The sequence below is a fragment of the Oryctolagus cuniculus genome, chromosome 5 (genome assembly GCF_051225735.1).
Source record: "Oryctolagus cuniculus isolate XC-2025 breed Fujian yellow rabbit chromosome 5, ASM5122573v1, whole genome shotgun sequence".
Lineage (NCBI taxonomy): Eukaryota > Metazoa > Chordata > Mammalia > Lagomorpha > Leporidae > Oryctolagus > Oryctolagus cuniculus.
The window spans coordinates 138,101,797-138,124,426 of NC_142871.1; the positions used below are offsets into that span (position 1 = coordinate 138,101,797).

Sequence of the window (22,630 nt, forward strand, 5' to 3'; positions counted from 1 at the left end):
ACAGAAAAGGCATCTCCCAGATTTCACTCTCAAATTATGCTTCTCACATCCCTAGACACACATCATCATGGAAGCTAGGTTTTCTTAAGAATATATCGGGGTGGCTGGCTCTGTGGCACAGCAGGTTAAAGCCATGCTTGCAGCCCTGGCATCCCATATGGGCGCTGGTTTGATCCCCAGCTGCTCTGCATCCAATCCAGCTCTACTCTATGACCTGGTAACATCTTTTTTTTTTTTTTGATAGGCAGAGTGGACAGTGAGAGAGAGAGACAGAGAGAGAAAGGTCTTCCTTTGCCGTTGGATCACCCTCCAATGGCCGCCGCTGCAGCCGGCGCACCGCGCTGATGCGATGGCAGGAGCCAGGATCCAGGTGCTTTTCCTGGTCTCCCATGGGGTGCAGGGCCCAAGCACCTGGGCCATCCTCCACTGCACTCCCTGGCCATAGCAGAGAGCTGGCCTGGAAGAGGGGCAACCAGGACAGAATCCGGTGCCCCAACCGGGACTAGAACCCAGTGTGCCGGCGCCGCAAGGTGGAGGATTAGCCTATTGAGCCACGGCGCCGGCTCTACTCTATGACCTGGAAAAGCAGTAGAAAATGGCCCAAGTCCTTGGGCCTCTGAGCTCACGTGAGAGACTTAGAAGAAGCTCCTGGCTCCTAGCTTAAAGTCAGCTCAGCTCTACCTATTGCAGTCATTTGGGAAGTGAACCAGCGGATAGAAGATCTCTCTCTCTCTCTCTTTCTCTCTGTAACTCTGAAACTCTGACTTTCAAATAAAATAAAATAAATCTTTAAAAGAAGAATAAATTTGGAGATCAAAACTTCCAGTGCCTCCATGAACATCAGAAGCACTGACTGAGCCGAACTTGCATGCTTCCTGTATCCTAGGTGGAGAGAGGCGGTTACTACTGGATGAAATGAAGTTGGAGGATGATTCTAGAGATATCAGTGTGCTAATTCCTAGAACCTGTGACTCCGTCACCAAACAGGAAAGGGAGCTTTGCAGATAGGAGAAACGTTAAGGACCTTGAAGGTAGTAGAGTTCACTGGATGATCCAGGTGAGCCCAATCTAATTATGTGAACCTTGAAAGCACAGAACCTGCCAACCTGTGTGTGCCAGCGAAATTTATATGAGGAGCTAACCAGAGTCTGACAGATGGCTACATCTGGCTTCAAGACAGAGGAATGGGCCATGAACTTAGGTGTGCAAGTGGGTTCCGATGCTGGAGATTCCAGTATTGGCAGAGGGGATGCAGACTTGCATGGGTTTTAGCCCAATGAGTCCTGTCTCCACCTTCTGACCCTCAGAGCTGTAAGACAGTCAGCGTTCAGTGGAAGCCACCAAGGCTGAGGTCTTCTTATGGCAACAGATACCTGCTGTGATCACAGGTGCTCAGGAGCTATGCCCAGCATGGAGGAGGGGAACTGGCAGGAGAAGGTATCTGGAGAGAGCATGAGGACTCCTGTCACCTGCACAGGGAAAATCATTACCCAGAAATTCCCACACACTGTGGTGGGACATGGAGGGACTCAGAGGGGCCCAGAGAACCAGTGGGCAAGGGAAGGTCTAGGGTAGGAGGAACAGCCACACAGTGCATCAATTTTCCATTCAAAACCAAGTCACCCAGACCATGAACTCTACTGTCATGGAGCATAGCCGCCAACACTGCCCCAAGACAGGATAGGAACTGCCCCTGCCCTTCCTCAGCTGACAACACAGGTGCTCAAGGACCAGCTGAGCCCCACCTCCCCAGCATGAGCAACTGGGAGGACTCAAAGGAGAGCACCTTAAGCCCCTCCCCAAGCTCCCCAAGGACTCTGCATCTCCTCCATCTGCTTGCTCATCCCTGGGGAGGAGAGAGGCAGGTGCTGACCAAAGCAAAGACTCCATCCACAGTCAGAGTCTGAGGAGTCCTCGTTGAGAGAGCTTTACCTGCCTGGCACAGGGAAGGCAGCGTGGGAGCAGTGGACACAGGTACAGGATTAGGAGGTTGACAGTAATAAATAAAATGCATTTTCCTGTGGTAATAAATTTTTTCCACCATCCACACCTGCACAGGTGCATTCATAGAAATTGGCATTGCTACCTGGGTTGATTTGCTTGATAGGAAACAAAATCACACAAAATGGTGGGGCTGGTCCATGTGACCTCTGGAAGAGAGTGAACACTTCATTTCCTTCTTTTTCAATAAGACATTAGTTGTCAACTAAACTGCTTTAACGTTTCTTCTGTTATCTGTCCAATGTGTTTACGGTTACTCAGAGCAATTTCCAGAAGGTGCTCAATTCTACAATTTTCTTATAATCTGTCATCATGACATCTGTTTTATACTACTCCCTGAGACATCAGTCATCCTTGGCATCAGTGCTTCCCTCAACATCATGTCTTATAAAAATATCATATCAATCTCATTCACATCCTCTATATGATATTTCTGTAGCCCCTTTAACAGCTTCACTGCTGCCAGATGGGCAAACCTCGTGGCCACATCACTGGGTCCCCTGCTTTGTGGTGATGTCACTGTCTGCTCCTCTGTAATGAACCACTGCAGACTCTGTGTGACCTTGTGCAGCAGCTTTAAGCTCAGCAGTTGATCCACCATCATCACACTCACTCACATGGATTACTCCAACCTCTGCAGATTTCTCAGCATTTCCACATCACCCTTAAGGGCAGCCACAGGACCTGGAAATGCTAAGGTTTCCTGACCTTCCACATCATTTCCTTCATACTCAGTCCCCTGGATAAACTGTAAATGTTCTGCTTAAAGAACCTCTGTGCCAGGTCTGCTACATTTTCTCCATTATCGTTGACAGTTTTAAAATTTATGTTCACCTGCTTGTTCTACTGAGTAAGAATTTGAGACAGTGAAGGTGGCCTTCCAGGGCTGCTAATGAACTGGAAGGTTTCCATTGTGGCCCCCAGAGTCTATGCTACATCCCCACTTAACAAGAAGCCGCAAGCAGCCAAGTCCCCCATGAAGAGTGGCCTCATGTACAGGTCTCTGTTCTCTCTTCAGTCACCCTGGGATCCTGGTCACCTTTTCTTAGGAGCTTGAGAACCTTCTCAAACTCTGAGCTGACACGAAGGACCCAGTGCCTGTGAATTTCTTGGCACTACCAAACTTTGGAGAGGAGGACAGTAGGGAAGGAGATTTGTCTGATTTATTTAGAACAAGTAAATTACTTTCCCAGTCATATAAGAGATTTTAAGTGTTGGGACAAGATAGCCAGCCTACCAAATGCTATCCCATCTTTAAGAGTATATATTGTCAGTAATGAACCGGAGTCCCTCACACTCCACTTTGGAGCATTATTTATAAAGTGAAAGAGCATCCATGAGTTGCAGTGGGATGTGAAGGTCTGCATCCACGGTCATCTTGAGCTGCTGGGTTTGCTCCATTGATCATAAGAGCCTACACACAAGCATCCTGACCTCTGGCTGCAGCTATGTGGGCTGCCGTCCAACCTCTTACAGTTCCTTGTGTGATATCAGCTCCACGCCAGAGTTAGCTCAGCTCTGGACTCTAACTTCCTTCCATTGTAGACTGAGGAGGGAGCACCGATGGCTGAAGGATTGAAGGAATGAACCAGGGGATGAAAGGACTTGCTCTCTCTCTCTCTCTCTCTCTCAAATTTTAATATGCTTTAATTTAGATTTTTCCTGAAATTTATCTACAAGGTATCAGGAATCAATTCTGTCTCACACACTCAAGCGCTGTAAACCCTCCACATACTCCTGCATTCCAACACCAGGGCTGGGCCTTCAGCCGCTGCAGTCACTCTGAGCCACCTGCACAGCACTCACTCTCTCCCTCATCTCCTCTTCTCTTCCCCACACGTTCTTTTCTCACATGGTATGCTTGCCGTCCTTTTTCTAGGTAGCAATTTCTACTTTTCTATGTTTCTCCTTTTCCAGTCTTTATATATCACCTCTAAAGAATCAAGCAGGGGCCTGAGCTGTTAACAAATACAGCGAATACAGCATTCTTCTGAGGTGTGAGAAAATGGTAATGAACAATCACATCTTACATTTTTTGTTCTTGTAAACATACACACACACCTACACACACACCCCTACTCAGGGGCAAGGATTCGGTCTTCCAGCAAAGGCAGGCGCTAAGACATATGCAATTGATGTCAGAGTGCCTGGGTTCGAATCACAGCTCCAGCTCCTAATTCCAGCTCTGGCCAAGGCACATCCTTGGAAGCAGTAAGTGATGCATCAATTTGGGTTCCTGCCAATCACGCGGGAGAACAAGATTGGTTTCCAGCTCCTGACATTGGCTCCAGCACAGTTCAAAACTTCCCAGGCCATTACAGGTATTTGGGGAATGGAACAGCCAATGAGAGTTTCTCTCTCTCTCTCCCTCTTTCCCTCTTTTCCTCTCTCCTTCTCTCCCTCTCTCCCTTACTACCTCTCTCACTCTTACTCAAAAAAACATATTTTTAAAAACATGGAAGGTATTTGGTTTAGTGATTAAAACACCCACCACCCACACTGAAGAACCTGGGTCAATCCCCAGCTCAGGCTACAGACTCCAGCTTCTGGCCAAGGGAGACCCCCAGAGGCAGCACTGAGGGCTGAGTTGCTGACATGCATGTGGGAACCTGGACTGAGGCCCCAGCTCCTGGCTTTGGCCTTGCCTAGCCATGGTTGTTGCTAGCAGCTAGGGAGCAAAATAGGAGACTGAATATCTCTTGCTCTTGCTCTCACTCTCTGCATGTGAAATACATTTTGTAAAAGAATTCTTTTTTTATTTGAAAAGCAGAATTACAAAGAAAGAGAGAAAGAAACACACACACACACACACACACACATACATACACGGCAAGGGTGGGGGGATCTTTCATCCTCTGGTTCATCTCCATAATGGCCACAATGGCCAGAACTGGGCTGATTCAATGCCAGGAGCCAAGATCTTATCTGGTCTTGCAGATGGGTGAAGAGGCCTAACTACTTTGGGCCCCTTTCCCAGGTACATCTGCCAGGAGCTGGATCAGAAATGGAGTAGTTGGGACTCGAACCTGTGTCCACAGGGGATTTTGGCACTGCAGATGGTGGCTTAACTTTATACACCACAGCAACATCCCAAGTCAAATAAATTTAAAGTTTTCTATTCTTGCTCAGAGTACACAAATGTTGCACACAATTTCAGATATATCAGAGAACCCAACCCAGGAATTTCTCCATAAGCATGCCAGATGATCGTTCTCTAATTTAGAACATTTACTCAGAGTAACTAATTCTCAGCAACCACTGATACTTAGAGGAAGAAACCCAGGCTGGACAGTGGTCAGAGCACAAAGAAGCAGAGAAGACCACATTCCAGGGCCAGGAAGACCAAAGTGGGCCATAAAGGGAGGAATTTGGGGGTAAGAAGAATACCAATACCACTCTCCTCTTAGTAAAATCTCAGTCCAGAGCAGCATGATTTCCAGAGTATTCTGAAGACCAGCACTTCCTGATCTATACAGTCGGTGCCCTGTTCCAGGCTCTCCTCACACTTGAACTCTCTGTGGTCACCCTGCCAATGACAACGGTCAGTTGAACAGGGGTTTAAAGAAGATGTTGCTACGCTAACCATGACCTGCAGTAGAAAAAGGCCCAGAATGGAAGCAGAGATGTGGTCCCACAGAGGAGCCCTGTAGTTTTCCTTGGAGGCTACAACGCTGACAAGGAGAGCAGGAAGCCCAGCCCATCTGGAGTTGAGTCCACAGGTAGAGAAGGGGCAGGGCAGAGGCAGGGCAGGGAGGCAGAGGAGCCATCAGGTCACTTACCAGCATACAGCTGCGCCTTCCTCCAGGCTGAAAGGAAACACACCCTGGTGAGACCACAGCCACACCACCTGCTCAGCCCTCCCTGTCCTCTGTGCTGAAGGTCAGACTCTGCAGGAGGAGAGAGGCTGCACAGGAGGGGCCTCCTGCAGGTGCAGACAGCAGAGGATTGTGGGAAACTCCCTGACCACAGATCAGGAAGCCTGCAGGACAGCTGAGTTACACCCCTGCCCCACTGCTGGGTGACTTTGGCTGTCAACTCTCTGTCCTGTGCTTCAAAACCCACAAAGACTCCTGTGTCACTGGCTCCTAGTTGCTGTTCGTTTGGACCGAAAACGATCTGTGTGAAAATAGTGTGATAAAAGGAATTTACTCCATGTTGATAGTAGTTAATTAATGTATAGCATTTCCTGGCAGGGAAACTAAAGGAAGAAGAAGAAATAACATGGATATAAGGCCAACTCCAGAGTCTAAGGGGCCAAACATTCCCTGAAAAAATGTTTCTTAAAAAAAGATATATTTATTAATTTGAAAGGAAGAATTACAGAGAGGGAGAGGGAGAGAAAGAGAGAATCCTCCATACGTTGGTTTTCTCCCCAAATGGCCTCTACAGCCAGGGCTGGACAGGGCAAAGCAAAAACCAGAAGCATATTCCTGGTTTGTCATGTGGGTGCAGGAGCCCAAGTACTTAGGCCATCTCCACTGCTTTCCTAGGAACATTAAAAGGTAGTTGGAAGAAGTGGAGCAGCCAGGACATAAATCGGCCCTCATCTGGGATGTCTGAATTGCAGACAGATGTTTAACAGCTATACCACAGCAACTCTAGAATAAAATACTCTAGAGAGAAGCATTCCTACTCTGAGAAGCACTCAGCTCATCCCATCACATCTCCACACCTGGTGAGCAGCCATGTCTTCTGACATTCATTTTACACAAGCACCTTTGAGGAGCAGGATAGGAATGATGCCACCTGGGTGGTGCTTTGAAGGGAGAGAGGGGGCAGAAATCACACCCCCAAACTCAATGACCTCATTTGCTTCTCTCCCTCCTGTCTTGAACTCTCACAGCTTCTGGCATATGCCTTTGGTACAGTCAAGAGCTAGAGCATTGGAGGATAATCACTAACAATTCTCATAAAGGGCAGAGGCCTGGACTGGAAAGAGACCCAGGACGCGGGCAGACTCCATGCCCATCATTGCACACACGTCTTGAAGCACAGACTGCAAACAGTCACCCAGATGTGAGAGAGCCCAGGGAGCAGGGTTCTGCCACCACCACTGGCACTGCTGCACCCAATGAGTGGTCCACATGTCTGTGCCTGGACAGAGACAAGGAGGGGACAGCTGGGCACAGGGGGACAGGAGACCACGGGACATCTGGAGAGTCACTCACCAGCCAGGTAAGCTGTCTTCCTCTGATCTGAAAAGCAGCACAGGGAACAGGTGAGCTGAGACCCCGAGTGTCCTCCACAAAGGGACACGGTGAGTTCAGGAGGGGAGCAGAGCTTACCGAGTTCTGCCTGGAGCTCATCTGAAAGAGAGTGAAGCATCATGAACTCCTGTGCCCAAGGAAAGGAGAGACCGTGTGCCTGGAGAACCACAGGAAAACCTCTTCGGCATCCTAGAAAAGTTCTTACTCCAGACCCACCCACAGCTCCAGCCTCCAGCTCTCCTGTCTGGGTCTCCACAGCCACCTGCTCTGGAGAGCAGAACCCACAGACTCATCTCCCAGCATCCTTCCTCTCAGCACCAGCTGCCCCGCCTGCCTGGCTCCTGGGCCCCTACCTCTGGCCTTCAGTGCCTCCTCCTCTGCCCGCTGGTCCTCCTCCTTAGCCCAGCACAGCATCTCCTGTTTCTGCCTCTCCTGCAGCTTTGCAGAGTGCTCTCTCCTGGTGAAGCAGCCAGCCCCAAAGAGCAGGAGCCCCAGCACCGTCAGGCTCCCAGCAAAAGCTGCCTTCCAGGGAGAGGCCTGCGGGAAGAAGGGCTCTGGGGCCCAGGGGGAGACCCAGTCAGGGGAGCACCCAGGCCCACCCCGCACACTCAGGGATGCCAGCTCCACCTCCCAAGCCCTACCAGGAATGAGAAGCAGCACCAACCTGGGATGGACATGGCCATTGCCTTCTCCTGGCCCAGGATGGGGTTGAGGACAGAGCAGCTCACACTCCCTGCAGAGCTGTCTCTCACCACCAGAGCCGCCTCCACGCTGAACAGCCCTGCTGCATCCTGGGCATGGGCCTCAGAGAACTCCAGGAACTTCTTCCCGCTGAGGTCTGTCCACTGCACCTGGGGCTTCGGGAACCAGCCTGAGGCCTTGCACACCACGCGGACCCCGTCCTGCTCCTGCCCTTCAATGTGCACTTGAGGGGCGGAGCCCAGGCCTGCAAGAGGGGAGCTGTGGAGACCTTGGAGACCACTTGGCTCAGGGCCTCAGCAGGGTCTGGGTGTGGCACAGCTACAGGGGAGTCACTGTGTTCCATTCTGGAGATTCTGTGGGAGGGCGTGGCCTGAAGGAGGGGAAAGAGCCCTGGGACCCATGGGGGCACAGAGTAGGGGGCTTTCTCCTCAACACTGCAGATGGGAAGACTGAGGCCCAGAGAAACCAGGAGCAGGAACTTGACCCCAGGACTCCATCCTGAACCTCTAATCCCCTCACCCCACTCACTCCTGGGGCACCTGCTGTGATTCCCACTGCCTCTCTCTGTAAATCACTTCCAATACTGCACCAGTTAACAACCCTGTCCCCACTGCTTCCCTCATATCCACACCCTGAGTTATCTCTGCCAAGTTTCCTTACAGACATGAAAGTCACAATTTCAGAACTGAGTTCACACCTGTGACCTATGTGTGATAATTGAGTATTAAATACCCGTGTACTGTTCCTCTTCAAAGGAGCTGGCTCTCCACCATGCTGTAGCTCCTTCACATTCTGGCTCTGAGGTTGGTCATGTGACTCACTCTGGCCAATGAGAGACTAGCCCATGGGACTTAAGGAGACGTTTGAAAAGCACTTGTGTCAGTGATTTTGCCTCTGCCATTGCCTTAGGAAGGACCCGCCTAGGGCAGCCACTGCAAGATGAGACTTCAGGGCACTGCTGGTCACCCAGCCTCTCTGGGAGATGCTGTCCTAGGGCAGCCACAGTCAAGAATGGGAACACACCCAGGCACGGTCCACGTGGTGACCTCCCCAGTTGACTATAAGAACAATGAGTATTGAAGTAAGATCTCTTTTCCCTGTTGAAAATCAGAGGAAAATTCCCCCTCTCCTCCCTTTTCAGGCATTAACATTAGAACACTGGGAACTATAAATGCTTCTGTTCATTGAAATATTATCATTTTGAAAAGCAGATAGGCCTTTTGTCAGCTTAATGACCCAGGAATGCCTTCTTCAGGGACCTGGGAGACAACACATCGAAATGAAAACATTTTTGTACGCTTTATAAATTTTTTATATTTTTTAATTTTCACATATTTTATAAAGAGACAGTACTACTTTCTCAGCCTTTCTGTGGAAGCATCAGAGGCTCACATCAGTAAGTGAGACTACTTCAGTTATAAAAATAGGACAAGTAAAGCTATCACTGAGGTTAGAAGGTTAAGCCTCTGACCACCATCCTGGCATCTCTTATGGGCACCTGTAGGAATCCTGGCTGCTCTACTTCTGATTCAACTACCTGCTCATGTGCCTGGGAAGGCAGCTGAAGATGGCCCAAATACATGGGCCCCTGCATTATTAGCAGACCTGGAAAAAGCTCCTGGATCCTGGCTTCAGCCTGGCTCAGGCCCATTGCAGCCATGTGTGAACCAGCAGATGGAAGAAAAATTCTCTGTCTCTCTCTTTCTCTCTGTTTCTCCCCTGCCTCCTTTCCTCCCACTTTCTCTCTCTCTCTCTCTCTCTCTGTATCTCTGCTTTTCAAATAAAATTAATAAATCATTAAAAAAAATAGAAGTTTGTTTTCCCTCCAGATAAAGCCTATTAACTAAGAGAGATGGCCACTACAATTACTAGGCCCATTAAGGTGAGCTCTGTGTGATAAGCAGGTATTATATCTGCTTCAAGTCTTATTTGAGGATTAATTGTTGTTTATTTTGAAAACATGGATGAAGGCATTTGGTGCAGCAGTTAACATAATGCTTGAGATGCCCACATCCCATATCTGAGGGCCTGGGTTCCAGTCCCCTCTGCTTCCAGTGTAGCTTCTTGGATATGCACGCTGGGAACCAGCAGGTGAGGGATCAAGTGTTTGTGTCTCTGCCACAGACAGGGGAGACTCAGGAGTTCTGGGATCCTGGCTTCAGCCTGGCCACATACCAGCTATTGTAAGCATTTGGAGAGTGAATCTGTGGATGGAGATCTCTGTCTCTGTGTTGCTTGCCTTTCATTTGAAATAAAAAAAAAAAAAACACTTTTGTTCACGTTCTGGGCAATTTATTCAACAACCCTACACTTCAGACTGCTGTTGACCCTCATGTTGGGCCCTCATCACACCATGAACAGGGGCCAGGTAGCTTGATAGGAGCCACCAAGGGCCCAGCAGCCGGGGCCACATCAGTGGCTACAATCACTGCATCGGCCACTGCTCCCACCAGCACTGCCATTGCTCACTGTGCTCTGTGCTGGGGCACCACATTCTCCATGGACCAGGGACCCACACGTTCGCCCATGGGGGTGAGGGGCCCACACTGGGGCAGATCCCAGCAGGACCAGACGGGGAGGGAGGAGCAGCTGAGCACCTGCCCAGTGGCTGTCAGCAGGATCCACCCTGAGGTGCTCTGCATGCCCTGCTCCACGTGAGGTCCCCGCCCCACCCATCAAGGCCCCGTCCTTGGAGAAGGCTGCCCATGCCAGGAGCTCAGAGAGTGGCTGCTGGCCCCACACACTGCCAGACTGAAGCCCAGGGCCATCACTGCCCCAAACGAAGGAACTGAGTAGAAGGAGACTAAGGTCACAGGCAGTGATGCTGTTGGCCCAAGGACCTGGGCAACGCTCCACAGCAGAGAACTGGACTGGAAGAGGAGCAACCGGGACAGAATCCGGTGCCCCAACCGGGACTAGAACTCAGGGTGCCGGCGTCGCAGGCAGAGGATTAGCCTAGTGAGCAACGGTGCCAGCCTCCATTCTCTTAAACGATCTGCTTCTTCACTCCCATGCCCACTCTGCCCTTGGGTGCCATGGTGTGAAGCAAACACCCAACTGCATAAAGCTAAATAAGACTTTTTAAAATATGTGCAATGCATATTATATCTGCTTGGCTACACACATTTAAAAAGATTTCTTTATGTCTTTGAAACTTTTAATGGATTTCCTGTGATGTGTAATGTGTTCTGGTTTTGTTTTTATTGACCAATCAAAGTGTTGTCTTTCTCCAGTCCCTTTGCAAAGAGGATTGCTAGGAAAGAACCTTGGTTTTGGTTTTATTTCCACAACCAGACCAACAGTGTGTGAGCAAACCCACCTGATACTAGCCAAATCCAACCCAGATCAGTTTAAATCACTCAGTGCCCATTTGAATAAATATCTTTGGCCATGTGCCACTGAGGTTTCCCAGCTATTTTATACAGTTATTACAGGAAAGTGTCCTTGAAACACAATTACCAATATTCCCTCCACTGAAGAACAAACAGCAGTGCAAACCCCTGGCAGTCTCTGCAGTCACCGCTTCCCCTCCTAACTCTCTGTGTCCCAGATCCACTCACTCAGCTGGGTCTGCTTTCTGGACTGCCCCCCGTCTGGCCCTGCCCCCACCACACTGTGGCTGTCTGAGGTCACACAGTCATCCTCAAATCCTCAGAACTGCTCTCCACACCTCCCTCTGCTCACCCCCCACTCACCTCCTCCCAGTCACCTCAGTCAGTACTCCCGCCTCTGCTCTGTTGAAAGTTTCCCCTCCATGGCCGGTGCTGCAGCTCACTAGACTAATCCTCTGCCTGCGTGCCGGCATCCCGGGTTTTAATTCCGGTTGCTCCTCTTCCAGTCCAGCTCTCTGCTGTGGCCCAGGATTGCAGTGGAGGATGGCCCAAGTCCTCTGGCCCTGCACCCAGATGGGAGACCAGGAGGAAGCACCTGGTTCCTGGCTTCTGATTGGCGCAGTGTGCCGGCCACAACACGCTGGCTGTAGCGGCCATTTAGGGGGTGAACCAATGAAAAAGGAAGACCTTTCTCTCTGTCTCTCTCACTGTCTAACTCTGCCTGTCCAAAAATAAAAAAAAATAAAGTTTCCCCTCCTGCATGCAGACCCTCAGTACAGCACACAGCACCTACCCTGACCTGGGATCCTCCTTGCACCCCTCCCCCTACCTCCCCTCAAACTCCATCATCTGTGCCCCTCACAGACCACACACCCAGTGACAAGGGCTACTTGGTTCACTGTGAATGGCCATGGTTGCTATGCTATGTGTTGCCCCTGCCTGCTCACATTCCAGTGCTCAGGGGGCTCTTGGGACTTTTACTGCAATACTCATTGGCCAGCACAAATGTCTATGCTGAATGAACTTTTCCTGGTCAGTAGGGGCAGTGCTAGTCCAGGGATATCTCCCTCTTTATTATAGTCCTACTGGTACTTACTGCATCCCCACATCACACCCCCACTCACCACAGTGCCCCATGAATGCCCCGAGCACACCAGACTTGCTCCCATATAGGGTTTCTCTCTGGGTGCCCCACTGCACTGAACTCTGTGCCCCCAGATATCCACTTGGTGAGACACCTACTTCCTGTGAGCTGTGCTGAGATCATTAACCAGGCCCCACCTGATCCCTGTGTAGCACCAGGAGCTGCCCTCACTCCCTACCCTGTATTCTGTTCCCTTCATTTTCACACTTGGCCTTCTGGTATTTTTTTTTCTTTAGTAAATATCCCCTTCTAACTGTATCCAACCATTCATTTATTTCACTTTTTTGTTATCTCAGCCTCTAGAATATATACTACAAAGGGCAAGAATCTGCTTCACTCATGAGTCCCTGGTACAATAGGGGCTCCATATACAAGGTTTATAGTGAAGAAACAGATTGAGGCAGTGAGCCGTCTTTCCCACACGTATAAAATGAGCTGCTTAATTACGTGAGTTTCCAATATTCCCAATATTCCCAAAGTGTAGATGTAGAATACAAATCAAGCCACTTACCTGCCACCTGCAGTTCTAGAATGGCCTCTGCATAGCGGCCTCCCTTCTGGAAGAAGCAGGTGTAGCTCCCATTGTCTGAAGCCTGGACCTCCAGAATGTAAACAGCAGCCTTCCCATGGGTTAACAGATCCCTCACCAGCGATGTCCGCACTGCATACTGGGGCATCTGCTCCTCATTCTGCTCCTGGCCGTTCCGATAGACGAACACCGCTTCTGAGAACTTGGTACGGAACCACCGCAGCTCCATGTCCTCTGCATTCATGGCTGGGACCAGGGAGCAGGGCAGAATGGTGTCACCACCCAACTCTGCCACAATGGGATCTGAGGGGCTGATCACCTGGAACTCGTCTGTGGACACAGAATAGACTGAGAACTGAGAGACACGGGCAGGGGGCAGAGACACACAGACCACAGGGGAAGAACAGGCAGACTGGGAACAGGTGCTGGAAGAGGTGACCCCCAGGCTGAGGGACTGAGCAGTGATGACTCTGAATCTGGATAAGATCCTCAAACCACAGGTTGTGGCCCAGAACGGATGTCACAGAAGCCCTCCTGAGCCTGGCCCCTGGCCCCAGGCTGTCCCATGAAGAAATTCCTACACAGGGAGTCTCCACCTTGAGCGTGCCCCACAATCCACAGGACAGTTTGTAAAACCCAGATCACAGGTCCCACCCCAGAACTCCTGACTCACTCGGTATGGGGTGGCCCAACAATGTCTAAGTGTTTGTGAGCAGTCCCAGGGAGCTGACTCTCCTGGTCATGAACCACCATGGCCCTAACCTGGCCTGGGGGAGGACAAGCCTAGAAACTGAGCACAGAGCACCCGGGGGACTCCCTCAGAGCTCCTGGGTCACTCAGCCACACCAGGAAGCTCCCCACCTTGTCTCCTAAGTTTATTGTTTCTGTCTGTAGTTTTCTCCTCCACTGAATTTGAGATGTACTTAAAATGCAAATTTTCCTTCTAGCAGGTTAGGTTGTGACACCAGCATCCCATTTGGGCACTAATTCATGTCCCATCCGTTCCACTTCCACAATCTTGCTCCCTGCTAATGCATCTGGGAAAGCAGTGGAAGATGGCCCATGTGCCTGGCCCCTGCACCAACATGGGAGGCCCAGAAGAGGCTCCTAGCTCCTGTCTTCAGCCTGGCATAGACCCAACCATTGCAGCTGTTTGGGGGTTAACTAGTGGATAGATTTGTTTATCTCTCCTTCTCTGTGTCTGTAAATCTAGAATAAATTTTTAAAAATTAATCAATTGATTAAATACCCCAAATCCCTAGACAATTGTCGAGATCACACATGCTCACTTTATTGGTGAGTGACTGGTAGTAAATGTTTAATGACAAGTAATGGCTGGGGGAGCCCCATCGCCTTTCTAGAGCCTGGGCCCCCACAAATCTCATCCCATCCTGACTGAGAGGGCTGGGGGTCCACTCACTCCCTGAAGAGGACCCCGGGAGAGACAGGGACAGACTCACCTGCAGACCCCCACGTGGGCAGCTGGGCGAGGAGAAGCAGGGAGGGGAGACTGCAGAGCAGAGAGGGGTGGCAGCCGTGCTCCATGTCCTCAGATCTGGGGAGAGAGGCGGGGAGGAGGAGGCCTGGGCCAGCAGGCAGGTCAGCCCCAGAGCACCAGCAGGACAGGGTCCTCCCGTCAGCCCTCACAGCAGCAAAGCCTTCCTTACAGGCTCAGCACGCCAGCACCGTGGGGCCCACAGGATCCCGACAGCACAGACAGCTGGGCCGGGGCTCTACCAGCCCTTCTGGGGAGACTGCAGTGCCAGGGAACCCTCAGGGCAGCCTGGGGGGAAACAGCCCCCCCTCTTCTCACCCGGAATGAGTTCCTCCACCTGGAAAATCAGGTCTCTTCTTTCTCAGCCCCAGGGGCCCCACGGAGGAAACCATGCACTATGCACACAGTGCCCAGGACCCACCCCACCAGGAAAGAGGACCCTGATTCAGGCCACTCACCCTGAAGGACAACCACCTCCTGCTTCCTGCAGCTCTTCAACCTCCAGTGGTGACCTGGGTGTCCCTGAGAAGCATCAGAGACAGATACATGCTCACTGAACACCATAGACACAGATGCCACAGTGCTGCCCATCCCCAGGGACCAAGCACTGTGGCATCTGTGACTGTGGTGTTCACCTAAATTTGACCCCCACTCCCAGCCTCTTACTTCACAGGCCAGATCATGGTCCTTGGTTCAGCAGGTTCCCACACAATTTCCTGCTGACATGTAAATCCTCACTCTCTCAACACTTGAAGATTTCTGCATGAGCAGCTAATTACACTGGTGGGAGTCAGGGCCACAGAGAAGACAAAATGAGCCTTCATAAGAAAAAGTTCCGGGCCAGCTCTGTGGCTCACTAGGCTAATCCTCTGCCTGCGGCGCTGGCACCCCGAGTTCTAGTCCATGTTGGGGTGCTGGTTCTGTCCCGGTTGTTCCTCTTCCAGGCCAGCTCTCTGCTGTGGCCAGAGAGTGCAGTGGAGGATGTCTCAGGTCCTTGGGCCCTGCACCCCATGGGAGACCAGGAGGAAGCACCTGGCTCCTGGCTTCGGATCAGCACAGTGCACCAGCTGTAGAAGCCATTTGGGGGGTGAACCAACAGAAGGAAGACCTTTCTCTCTGTCTCTCTCTTTCTCACTATCTAATTCTGCCTGTAAGGAAAAAAAGTTTCACACACTATTTGTAAGGAGGGAGAGGGAGGAAGCTTTGCTCTGGTTAAGAATGGGCTCAAGGGCCCCTCTGCCAGGCTCCCTGCAGTTTCGGTCACTCTGGGTGACTTCATTGCTAGCAAGGTCCTTGGCCTTCCTGGGCTCAGGGTCCTGATCAGCAAATGGGGGAGGTAACAGCAGCCCCCTCCAATGCAGGGAGGGGTCCATGCCTTTGTGTCGCTGCTGTCACCCCGTGAGGTTAGAACAGGGCCTGGTCCCAGCAGACACTGAGGAGCAGAAGTGAGAGAAGTGAGTAAAGGCTCAGTGCTCACTGCTGTCCTGGTCTCCCTGGACTGAGACATCCTCAGCCGCCCCCTCCCACTGCCTGTGCCCCACCACACTCTCAGCCTCCTGCCCAGCCAGCTGCTCCCTGCCTTCCTCCTCCTCCCCCACAGGCGTCTTCAAGCCAGCTTACCTGCTCCTCCTTCTTCCCAGCTATGGAAGCTGTGACTTCCTGCAGGGTCTAACATGCAGCAGCTCCAGAAACTTCAGAGCCACAGAGACCCCAGCAGATTGCAAATCTCAGCGCACAACCCCTGCTTCCAGGTCCAACGCTGGGGCCCAGGATTCCTGACTTCCAGGAGGCAGTGGGCTCCCAGGAGACCAGAGCAGCAGCAGAGCTGGCACAGTGCAGCAGCCTCTGCAGAGGCCCTGGCCCTGGGGCCCCACCAGGACCTCCCAGCCAGAAGAGCCAGCCCCTGCGTCTCCTTCCACCATCTACAGTGAAAGCTTGCAGAAGCAGCCTGGGCAGGAAGTGCCCTGCCCTGTGGACCTCTCTCCCTGTTGTCAGCAGGAGCACAGCCAGGAGACAGCACCACAGCTGCCCTGGGAGTGGCTGCAGCACAGCCTGCTTAGAGCTCACAGTGCCTCAGCCCCTCCCCCTCAGCCACCACCTGCCCCTGCCCAGCACAGAGACTTCCCCAGGCCCAGAGATGCCGGGAACTTTCAGGAAATCACAGAAGAAACTGAATTTCAGTCCATGACTGTTTAGTGTCAGGATCTGAGCTACACACAGTAGATTCCTGCAGCTCCTGTCATAGATGGAAGCAGATGCAGTAGGACAGGAACCCTGCACCTCCTGATACCAGGAACTTCCTAGGGGAGGGGCGGCCTGGAGCTGCAGAGAGACTCTGGCTCCCATTCCCCCAGCCCTCACCCCCATCCCTCCCATTCCCCCAGCCCTCACCCCAGCCCCAGCTGCAGACAATTCAGAGTGAGAAAGAGCTGCCAAGGGCCTTGGATTCTCAGCTGCCCCCACGATGACACCACCTGGACACTAATCTCTGCCTGCAGCCCAGCCTTTGCCCTGAGTATCAGGCAGGAGAAGGAGAAGGAGAGGGAGGGGAAGAGGGAGTGTCCTGCCAAGGTCAGCTTTTCTGTAACAAAAGCTTCCAGGAGCAGATGAGCTCCAGCAGGAGGGCAGCACACAGCAACTCCCACTCCCAGGACCATGGACCAGGACTCCTCAGCTCCCAGGACCACGGCCCATCAACTTTAACATGACTGCTATTCACTAAGCACCAAGGGGTTCTTGCTTAAAATATAAATTATCCTAATGCTATTGAGTTAATATTTTACTTCCTGTTAATAGACAGGTCATACCTCTTAGTTATTTCTAGTACTTTCCAAATAGCTTTCAATAAATACCTCAGCCATAAAACAACTGTTAACCCAAAGTATATTAAATGGATTAAAATTTTAGGGGCTGGCACTGTGGCCTAAATGGTAAAACCACTGCCTGCTGTGCCAAATCTCATATAGGTGTCGGTTCGAGTCCTGGATGCTCCACTTCTGATCCTGCTCTCTGCTGATGGCCTTGGAAAGCAGTGGAGAATGGCCCAAATGCTCGGGCCCCTGCACCCACAAGGGAGACCTGGGAAGCCCCTGGCTGTGGATCGGCCCAGCTCTGGCAGACACAGCCATTTAGGGTGTGAACTAGTGGTTGGAGACTCTCTCTCTCTCTCTCTCTCTCTCTCTCTCTCTCTCTCCCTCTCCTCTCTCTGCCACTGCCTGTCAGTCTCTCTTTCAAATAAATAAATATTAGAAAATATTAGATTAAAAATAAAATAAAATTATTATAATTTAAACACTATTTTTACAAACACAGCCAGGAACCAAAGGAAGAAGAGCAAGCTGCCAGCCCCGCAAAGGGCTAAGAGCATAAGGACCAGTCACAGAGGCTGCCCGGCCAAAGTGGGGTCCATCGTACACAGGAAGATGGCACTCCTGTGCTGCTCCAGAGGCTCTCATGCACCCGCTGGGCCCGGCTGGAAACTGGGGCTGCTGGCCCCATCCACGCCTGTGAACTGGCCCTTCCTGAAGCCTTGGTTCAACGTCTGCTAGTGCCCAGCTCACCGCCTCTGGGTATGGAAGCCGGTAGCCCAGCTGCGCCATTTCTAAGTTCCACTTGCATCTGTTGCTATTTAGATGAATGCTTGGGGTGGTATTATTTCTAAAAATAAACTTTCTATTTTTAACAGCAAAATTAAAAAATACTATAGCTGTGGTCGGCACTATGGTATAGTAGGCTAAGCCTCTGCCTGTGGCGCTAGCATTCCATATGGGTGCCAGTTCCTGTCCTGGCTGCTCCTCTTCCAATCCAGATCTCTGCTTGGATCCCTCCCTGCACGTGCGTGGTGACTGGGAAGAAGCTCCTGGCTCCTGGCTTCAGATTGACCCACTCTGGCCACTGTTATCATTTGGGAAATAAACCAGTGGAGGGAAGACCTTTCTCTCTGTCTCCCCACTCCCCCCCTCTGCCTCTCAAATAAATAAAATAAATAAAAAAAATTTTAAAATACTATTTTAATGGAAAAGCTTCCATTCTTTTCTTTTTTTCTTTTTAATTAATTTATTTGAAAGATAGGGATGAGGGAGGGTGGGGGGGAGAGGAATGGAGAGAGAGAGAGAGAGAGAGAGAGAGAGAGAGAGAGAACAAGCTCCCACCCCTTTTCACTCTGAATGCTCACACTGTTGCCAAAGCCAGGAGCTGGGGACTCAGTCCAGTCTCCCATGTGGTGGCTGAGACCCCATATGTGAGCCATGACCACTGCCTCTAGGGTCTGTGTGAGGAAGAAACTGGATCCAGGAGCTGCAGCCAGATATCGAAGCCAGGCATTCTGTGGACGCAGGTGTCTTATCCTGGGTCTTAACTGCCACCCAAATACTCGCCTTACCCATTGCTTTTCGCAGAAGCACAGTCTGATAAAAAAGATTCCTTTACCTTGATAATGTGAAGATAAAAATCTTATTGTGTTATCCTCTCTGGGAAAAAGTATAAAGAACTGTTTTCTACTTTCACCCTTTTTGAAAAAAAAAAAAGACACACATATGCGTGCACGCACACAGTAGTATTCCTTGTTTCAATTTTAAAAATTTTCCTTGCCATCTGTAACTAGCATGAACCCAGTTGGTGGGCTGATCAACCTGCTGAGCAGAGCCCTGGTGGACGCTCTCCCTCTGGCTGCCATCTGCCCCTCAGGGGGGAGGAGTCTGCGCCCCCACCCCCAGTCCAGGCTGTCACCACCACAACTGATGTTTACAAGCAAGTGTGCCTCAGGAACATCCGGATGCTCTCACTCCCTCCAAAGGACCAGGGTCTGCCCAGCCCCACCCAGAGGTCAACAGCAGAGCCCTCTTGGCCTGGGACCCCTGCCCAACCTGGCTCAGAATGTACATCCAGTCCATGTCCACACCTGAGGGTCAAGGGCAGATGAGGAGGCCTCATTCCCCTGCAACCACTGAGATGTACAAGGGGCCAATAAATATCATGGAAAACAGGTAAAAGATCAGTTTACTTTGGTACAAAAATTCCAATTTCATAATATACACTTCCCACAAAGTGTTTGAAGTGTCCCAGTAGAAAGATAAAACACACACACACACACACGAACACACACACACACAAGGTCAACTGGGGCTACAGCTGTGGCGAAGCGGGTAAAGCCACAGCCTGCAGTGCCAGCAACCCATGTGGGTGCCAGTTCGAGACCTGGCTGCTCCACTTCCAGTCCAGCTCTCTGCTAATGGTCTGGGAAAGCAGTGGAGGAAGACCCAAGAGCCTGGGCCCCTGCACCTGAATGGGAGACCCAGAAAAACCTCCTGGCTCCTGGCTTTCAATCTGCCTAGCTCCACCCAAGTCACCATTTGGGGAGTGAACTAGCAGATGGAATATCTTTCTCTCCCTCCCTCCCTCTCTGTCTCTGTATCTCTGCCATTCAAATAATAATAATGATAATGATAATGATAATAATAATAATAATAAAATGAAGTCAAATGGAAAAGGGTATTCTTAACAGAAAATTAAATTTTATCAGATTAATAAATAAGCAAAAAATAAATAAAAATTGAAAAGAAGCAGACAGAAAGATGACACAAGAAAAGAAAGCTTAAAGAAAGGAGAGGGGGAGGAAGGAAGGAGGCCCTGACATGACTGGGGTGGGGTCGAGCAGACGCATCGGCCCAGAGAGCCTCAGCACGTTCCGTGCCCACTGAGGCCGTGGCTGGGCCCCAAGTACCAGCATCAGTGCTGCCTGGAAGGTGGCCCAGTCAGCGACCTTGGAGGAAATTCCTGACCGCCCCCCGTCCCTACAGCTGATCTGATGAAAATGAAGTTAGCAAACCACAGGTGAGACCATCCCCGGGGTTCCCTTCAACCCCGAGGGCCTCCAGTTCCACAGGCGACCCAGATACCACCCAGAGCACTTTCACTTTGTCCTCCTGAGATGAGGGCACCCGGCCTCCTTGCAGGATGGGGCTCCTGGTGGACGAATCTTCACATCACACAGGAGCTTCAGCCCCAGGGCTGACGCTGTGGAGCAGTTGGCTGAGCTGTGGCTTGCGACACTGGCATCCCTTAGACCGCAGGTGTCACAGGGAACCGGGTGAGATGAGTCCCAGTTCCTGTTCTGGCATCAGTGACGATTTGTGAGACTGACACAGCAGTGGGAGTAGAAGAAGCAAAGTTTATTAAATAAAGAAAAGAGAAGCTCCAAGCAATATGATCAGAGGCACTCGTAGAAAGGGAGACCAAGCTGCTGAAGTCAAGCAGTCTAGGAGTATTTGTATGTCTTCAGCTCCTTATCTCCGAAGAACAAATGCAATGGTTCTACATTAGCTGCTGTTGCAGGCATGTGTGGAGTGAACCAGCAGATGAAGATCTATAATTTTCTGCTGTTCAGAATAAAATGAAAACAAACAAACAAACAAATACATAGTTTGAAGTTCCTAAAAAAATCCCTTGACTTTCTATGCCTTCTTGCCATGTAATTTTTCTCTGTAGCTTTTTAAAAAAGATTTATTTATTGATTTTAAAGAACAACAGAGACAGGGGAGAGACAATTTTAGAAGTTTCCACTTAGTCTTTCCCACAGAACAAGAAAGAATTTCTCCGTTTACTGGTTCACTCCCCAAATGACCACACAGCTAGGGATGGGCCATTAGAATCAAGAGCCTGGGGCCCCACCTGGATCTCCCATGTGGGTTGCAGGGATACAAGTACTTGGAACGCCTTTTGTGGCTTTCACATTTGCCTCAGCAGGGAGCTGGATCAGAAGCAGAGCAGCTGGGACTCAAGCTGGCACTGTGATATGGGAGGCAAATTCCCTAAGCAATGGCACAGCACAAAATGTCTCCACACTCTCCCTCCCACAGATTTATCAAGGTAAATTTCCATACCGCAAAATTCATCAATTTTAAGTGTACAACTCAATGATTTTATATACTAATCGAGTTGCAAGATTGTCACTGCAATATAATGGTAGGACACTTCTCTCACCTCCGAAATAAACCTCATGCATGTGCCCCATTCCAACCCCAGCCCCAGGTAAGCACTGACCTTTCTGTCTCCATAGAGTTACCTATTATAAACTTTTTGTCTAAAGGGGCTCAAAATACGTGGTCTTTTAAAAGATGTATTTATTTGGAAAGGCAGAGTGGCACAGAGAGGAAGAAAAGGAGAGACAAAGACAGATCTTCCATCTGCTCTCAGATGAGACTTTAGGCTTGGGCTTTTGAGCAATGCTAGCAAGAGTTGAGCTATTCAGTCTTTTGCCATTGAGTGAATGCATTTTGCATTATGAACTTTCAGGGCCAGCAGCTGAGTTGTATGGTTTGGATGGAATTGGATTGTGTCTCCCAGAGGTTCACGTGCTGAAAGCTTGGTCTCCAAGGGACAGGGTTAATTTGAAAACTTTTAGAGGTGAGGTTTAGTAGAAGATAAGTAGATCACAGGACTCAATGCTCATGAATGGACTAGTGCTGTCTCATGGGAGTAGGTCAGGTCAGCTATGCCTGGATTAGTGCCTAAGAAGCTGTGTTATGTGTTATGTGTTACCCACACCCTGGCTGCTGCTGGATGTGGCCACTTCTCTACCATGCGATGCAGCTGGAGGGGCCCTGCCCAGGACCAGCACCATGCTGTGTGGACTTCCAGCCACCACAGTCATGAACCAAATAAACCTCCTTCCCTTATCCATTAGCCTGCTCTGAGTATTTTGTTACAGCAACAGCAAATGGACCAATATAGACAAACTCGGCAACTGGCCAATCTCTGCACATTTGTTCCTGGCCTGTAAAATAAGAGCTATGGTGGGAAAGACCAAATGGAAGCTTCCAAAATTGTCTCCAATAATCCTAAGCCAGAATCATAAACCAGAAGCAATGTGACATTCATGGAGGGACCACCAAGATTACCTCCACTGTCAAGGACTTGAATGACAGAGGGGTAGTGAGTCCCCTGACATCCCCAGTCAACTGTTAGGCCTGTGAACAAGGGAGATGGGTGCTGGAGAATCATAGTGTTTTCATAAGCTTAGCCAGGTGATGGCTCCTTTTGCAGCTGCTGTGAGAGACGTGGGCTCATTGTTTGAACATCTAGTACACCCCCTTGTTCCTAATGTAGAGCTATTGATTAGGAGTTGCCTCTCACTGTTCCTGTTAATGGAGACAAGGAGGAGCAGTTTCCTTTCAGCTGGCAAAGCCAGCAGCACATCTTCAATGACCTGCATCAGGGGTT

At 50.5% G+C, this 22,630-nt stretch overlaps 1 protein-coding gene and 1 pseudogene across 3 annotated transcripts in view; both read right to left on the minus strand.

Annotated features, from left to right (window-relative positions):
• Positions 1-16,757, minus strand: part of LOC100343357 (butyrophilin-like protein 1) — a 363,518-nt gene extending 346,761 nt beyond the window's left edge. The window contains exons 1-9 of one of the 3 annotated variants that reach the window (XM_089334145.1): positions 16,031-16,757; positions 14,869-14,932; positions 14,376-14,470; positions 12,898-13,161; positions 7,873-8,154; positions 7,562-7,762; positions 7,287-7,307; positions 7,170-7,196; positions 5,781-5,807 (exon numbers count right to left, since the gene is read on the minus strand). In XM_089334145.1, the coding sequence (XP_089190271.1) occupies positions 5,781-5,807; positions 7,170-7,196; positions 7,287-7,307; positions 7,562-7,762; positions 7,873-8,154; positions 12,898-13,161; positions 14,376-14,470; positions 14,869-14,932; positions 16,031-16,085 (1,036 nt within the window). In that variant the 5' untranslated portion in view covers positions 16,086-16,757. Of the gene's footprint in view, positions 1-5,780; positions 5,808-7,169; positions 7,197-7,286; positions 7,308-7,561; positions 7,763-7,872; positions 8,155-12,897; positions 13,246-14,375; positions 14,499-14,868; positions 14,933-16,030 lie in introns of all 3 variants that reach the window. The other 2 variants (XM_089334144.1, XM_089334146.1) reach the window with 2 other exon arrangements.
• On the minus strand, positions 214-4,865 carry LOC149126704 (ankyrin repeat domain-containing protein 42 pseudogene; annotated as a pseudogene).
• Positions 16,758-22,630: the final 5,873 nt, after the last annotated feature.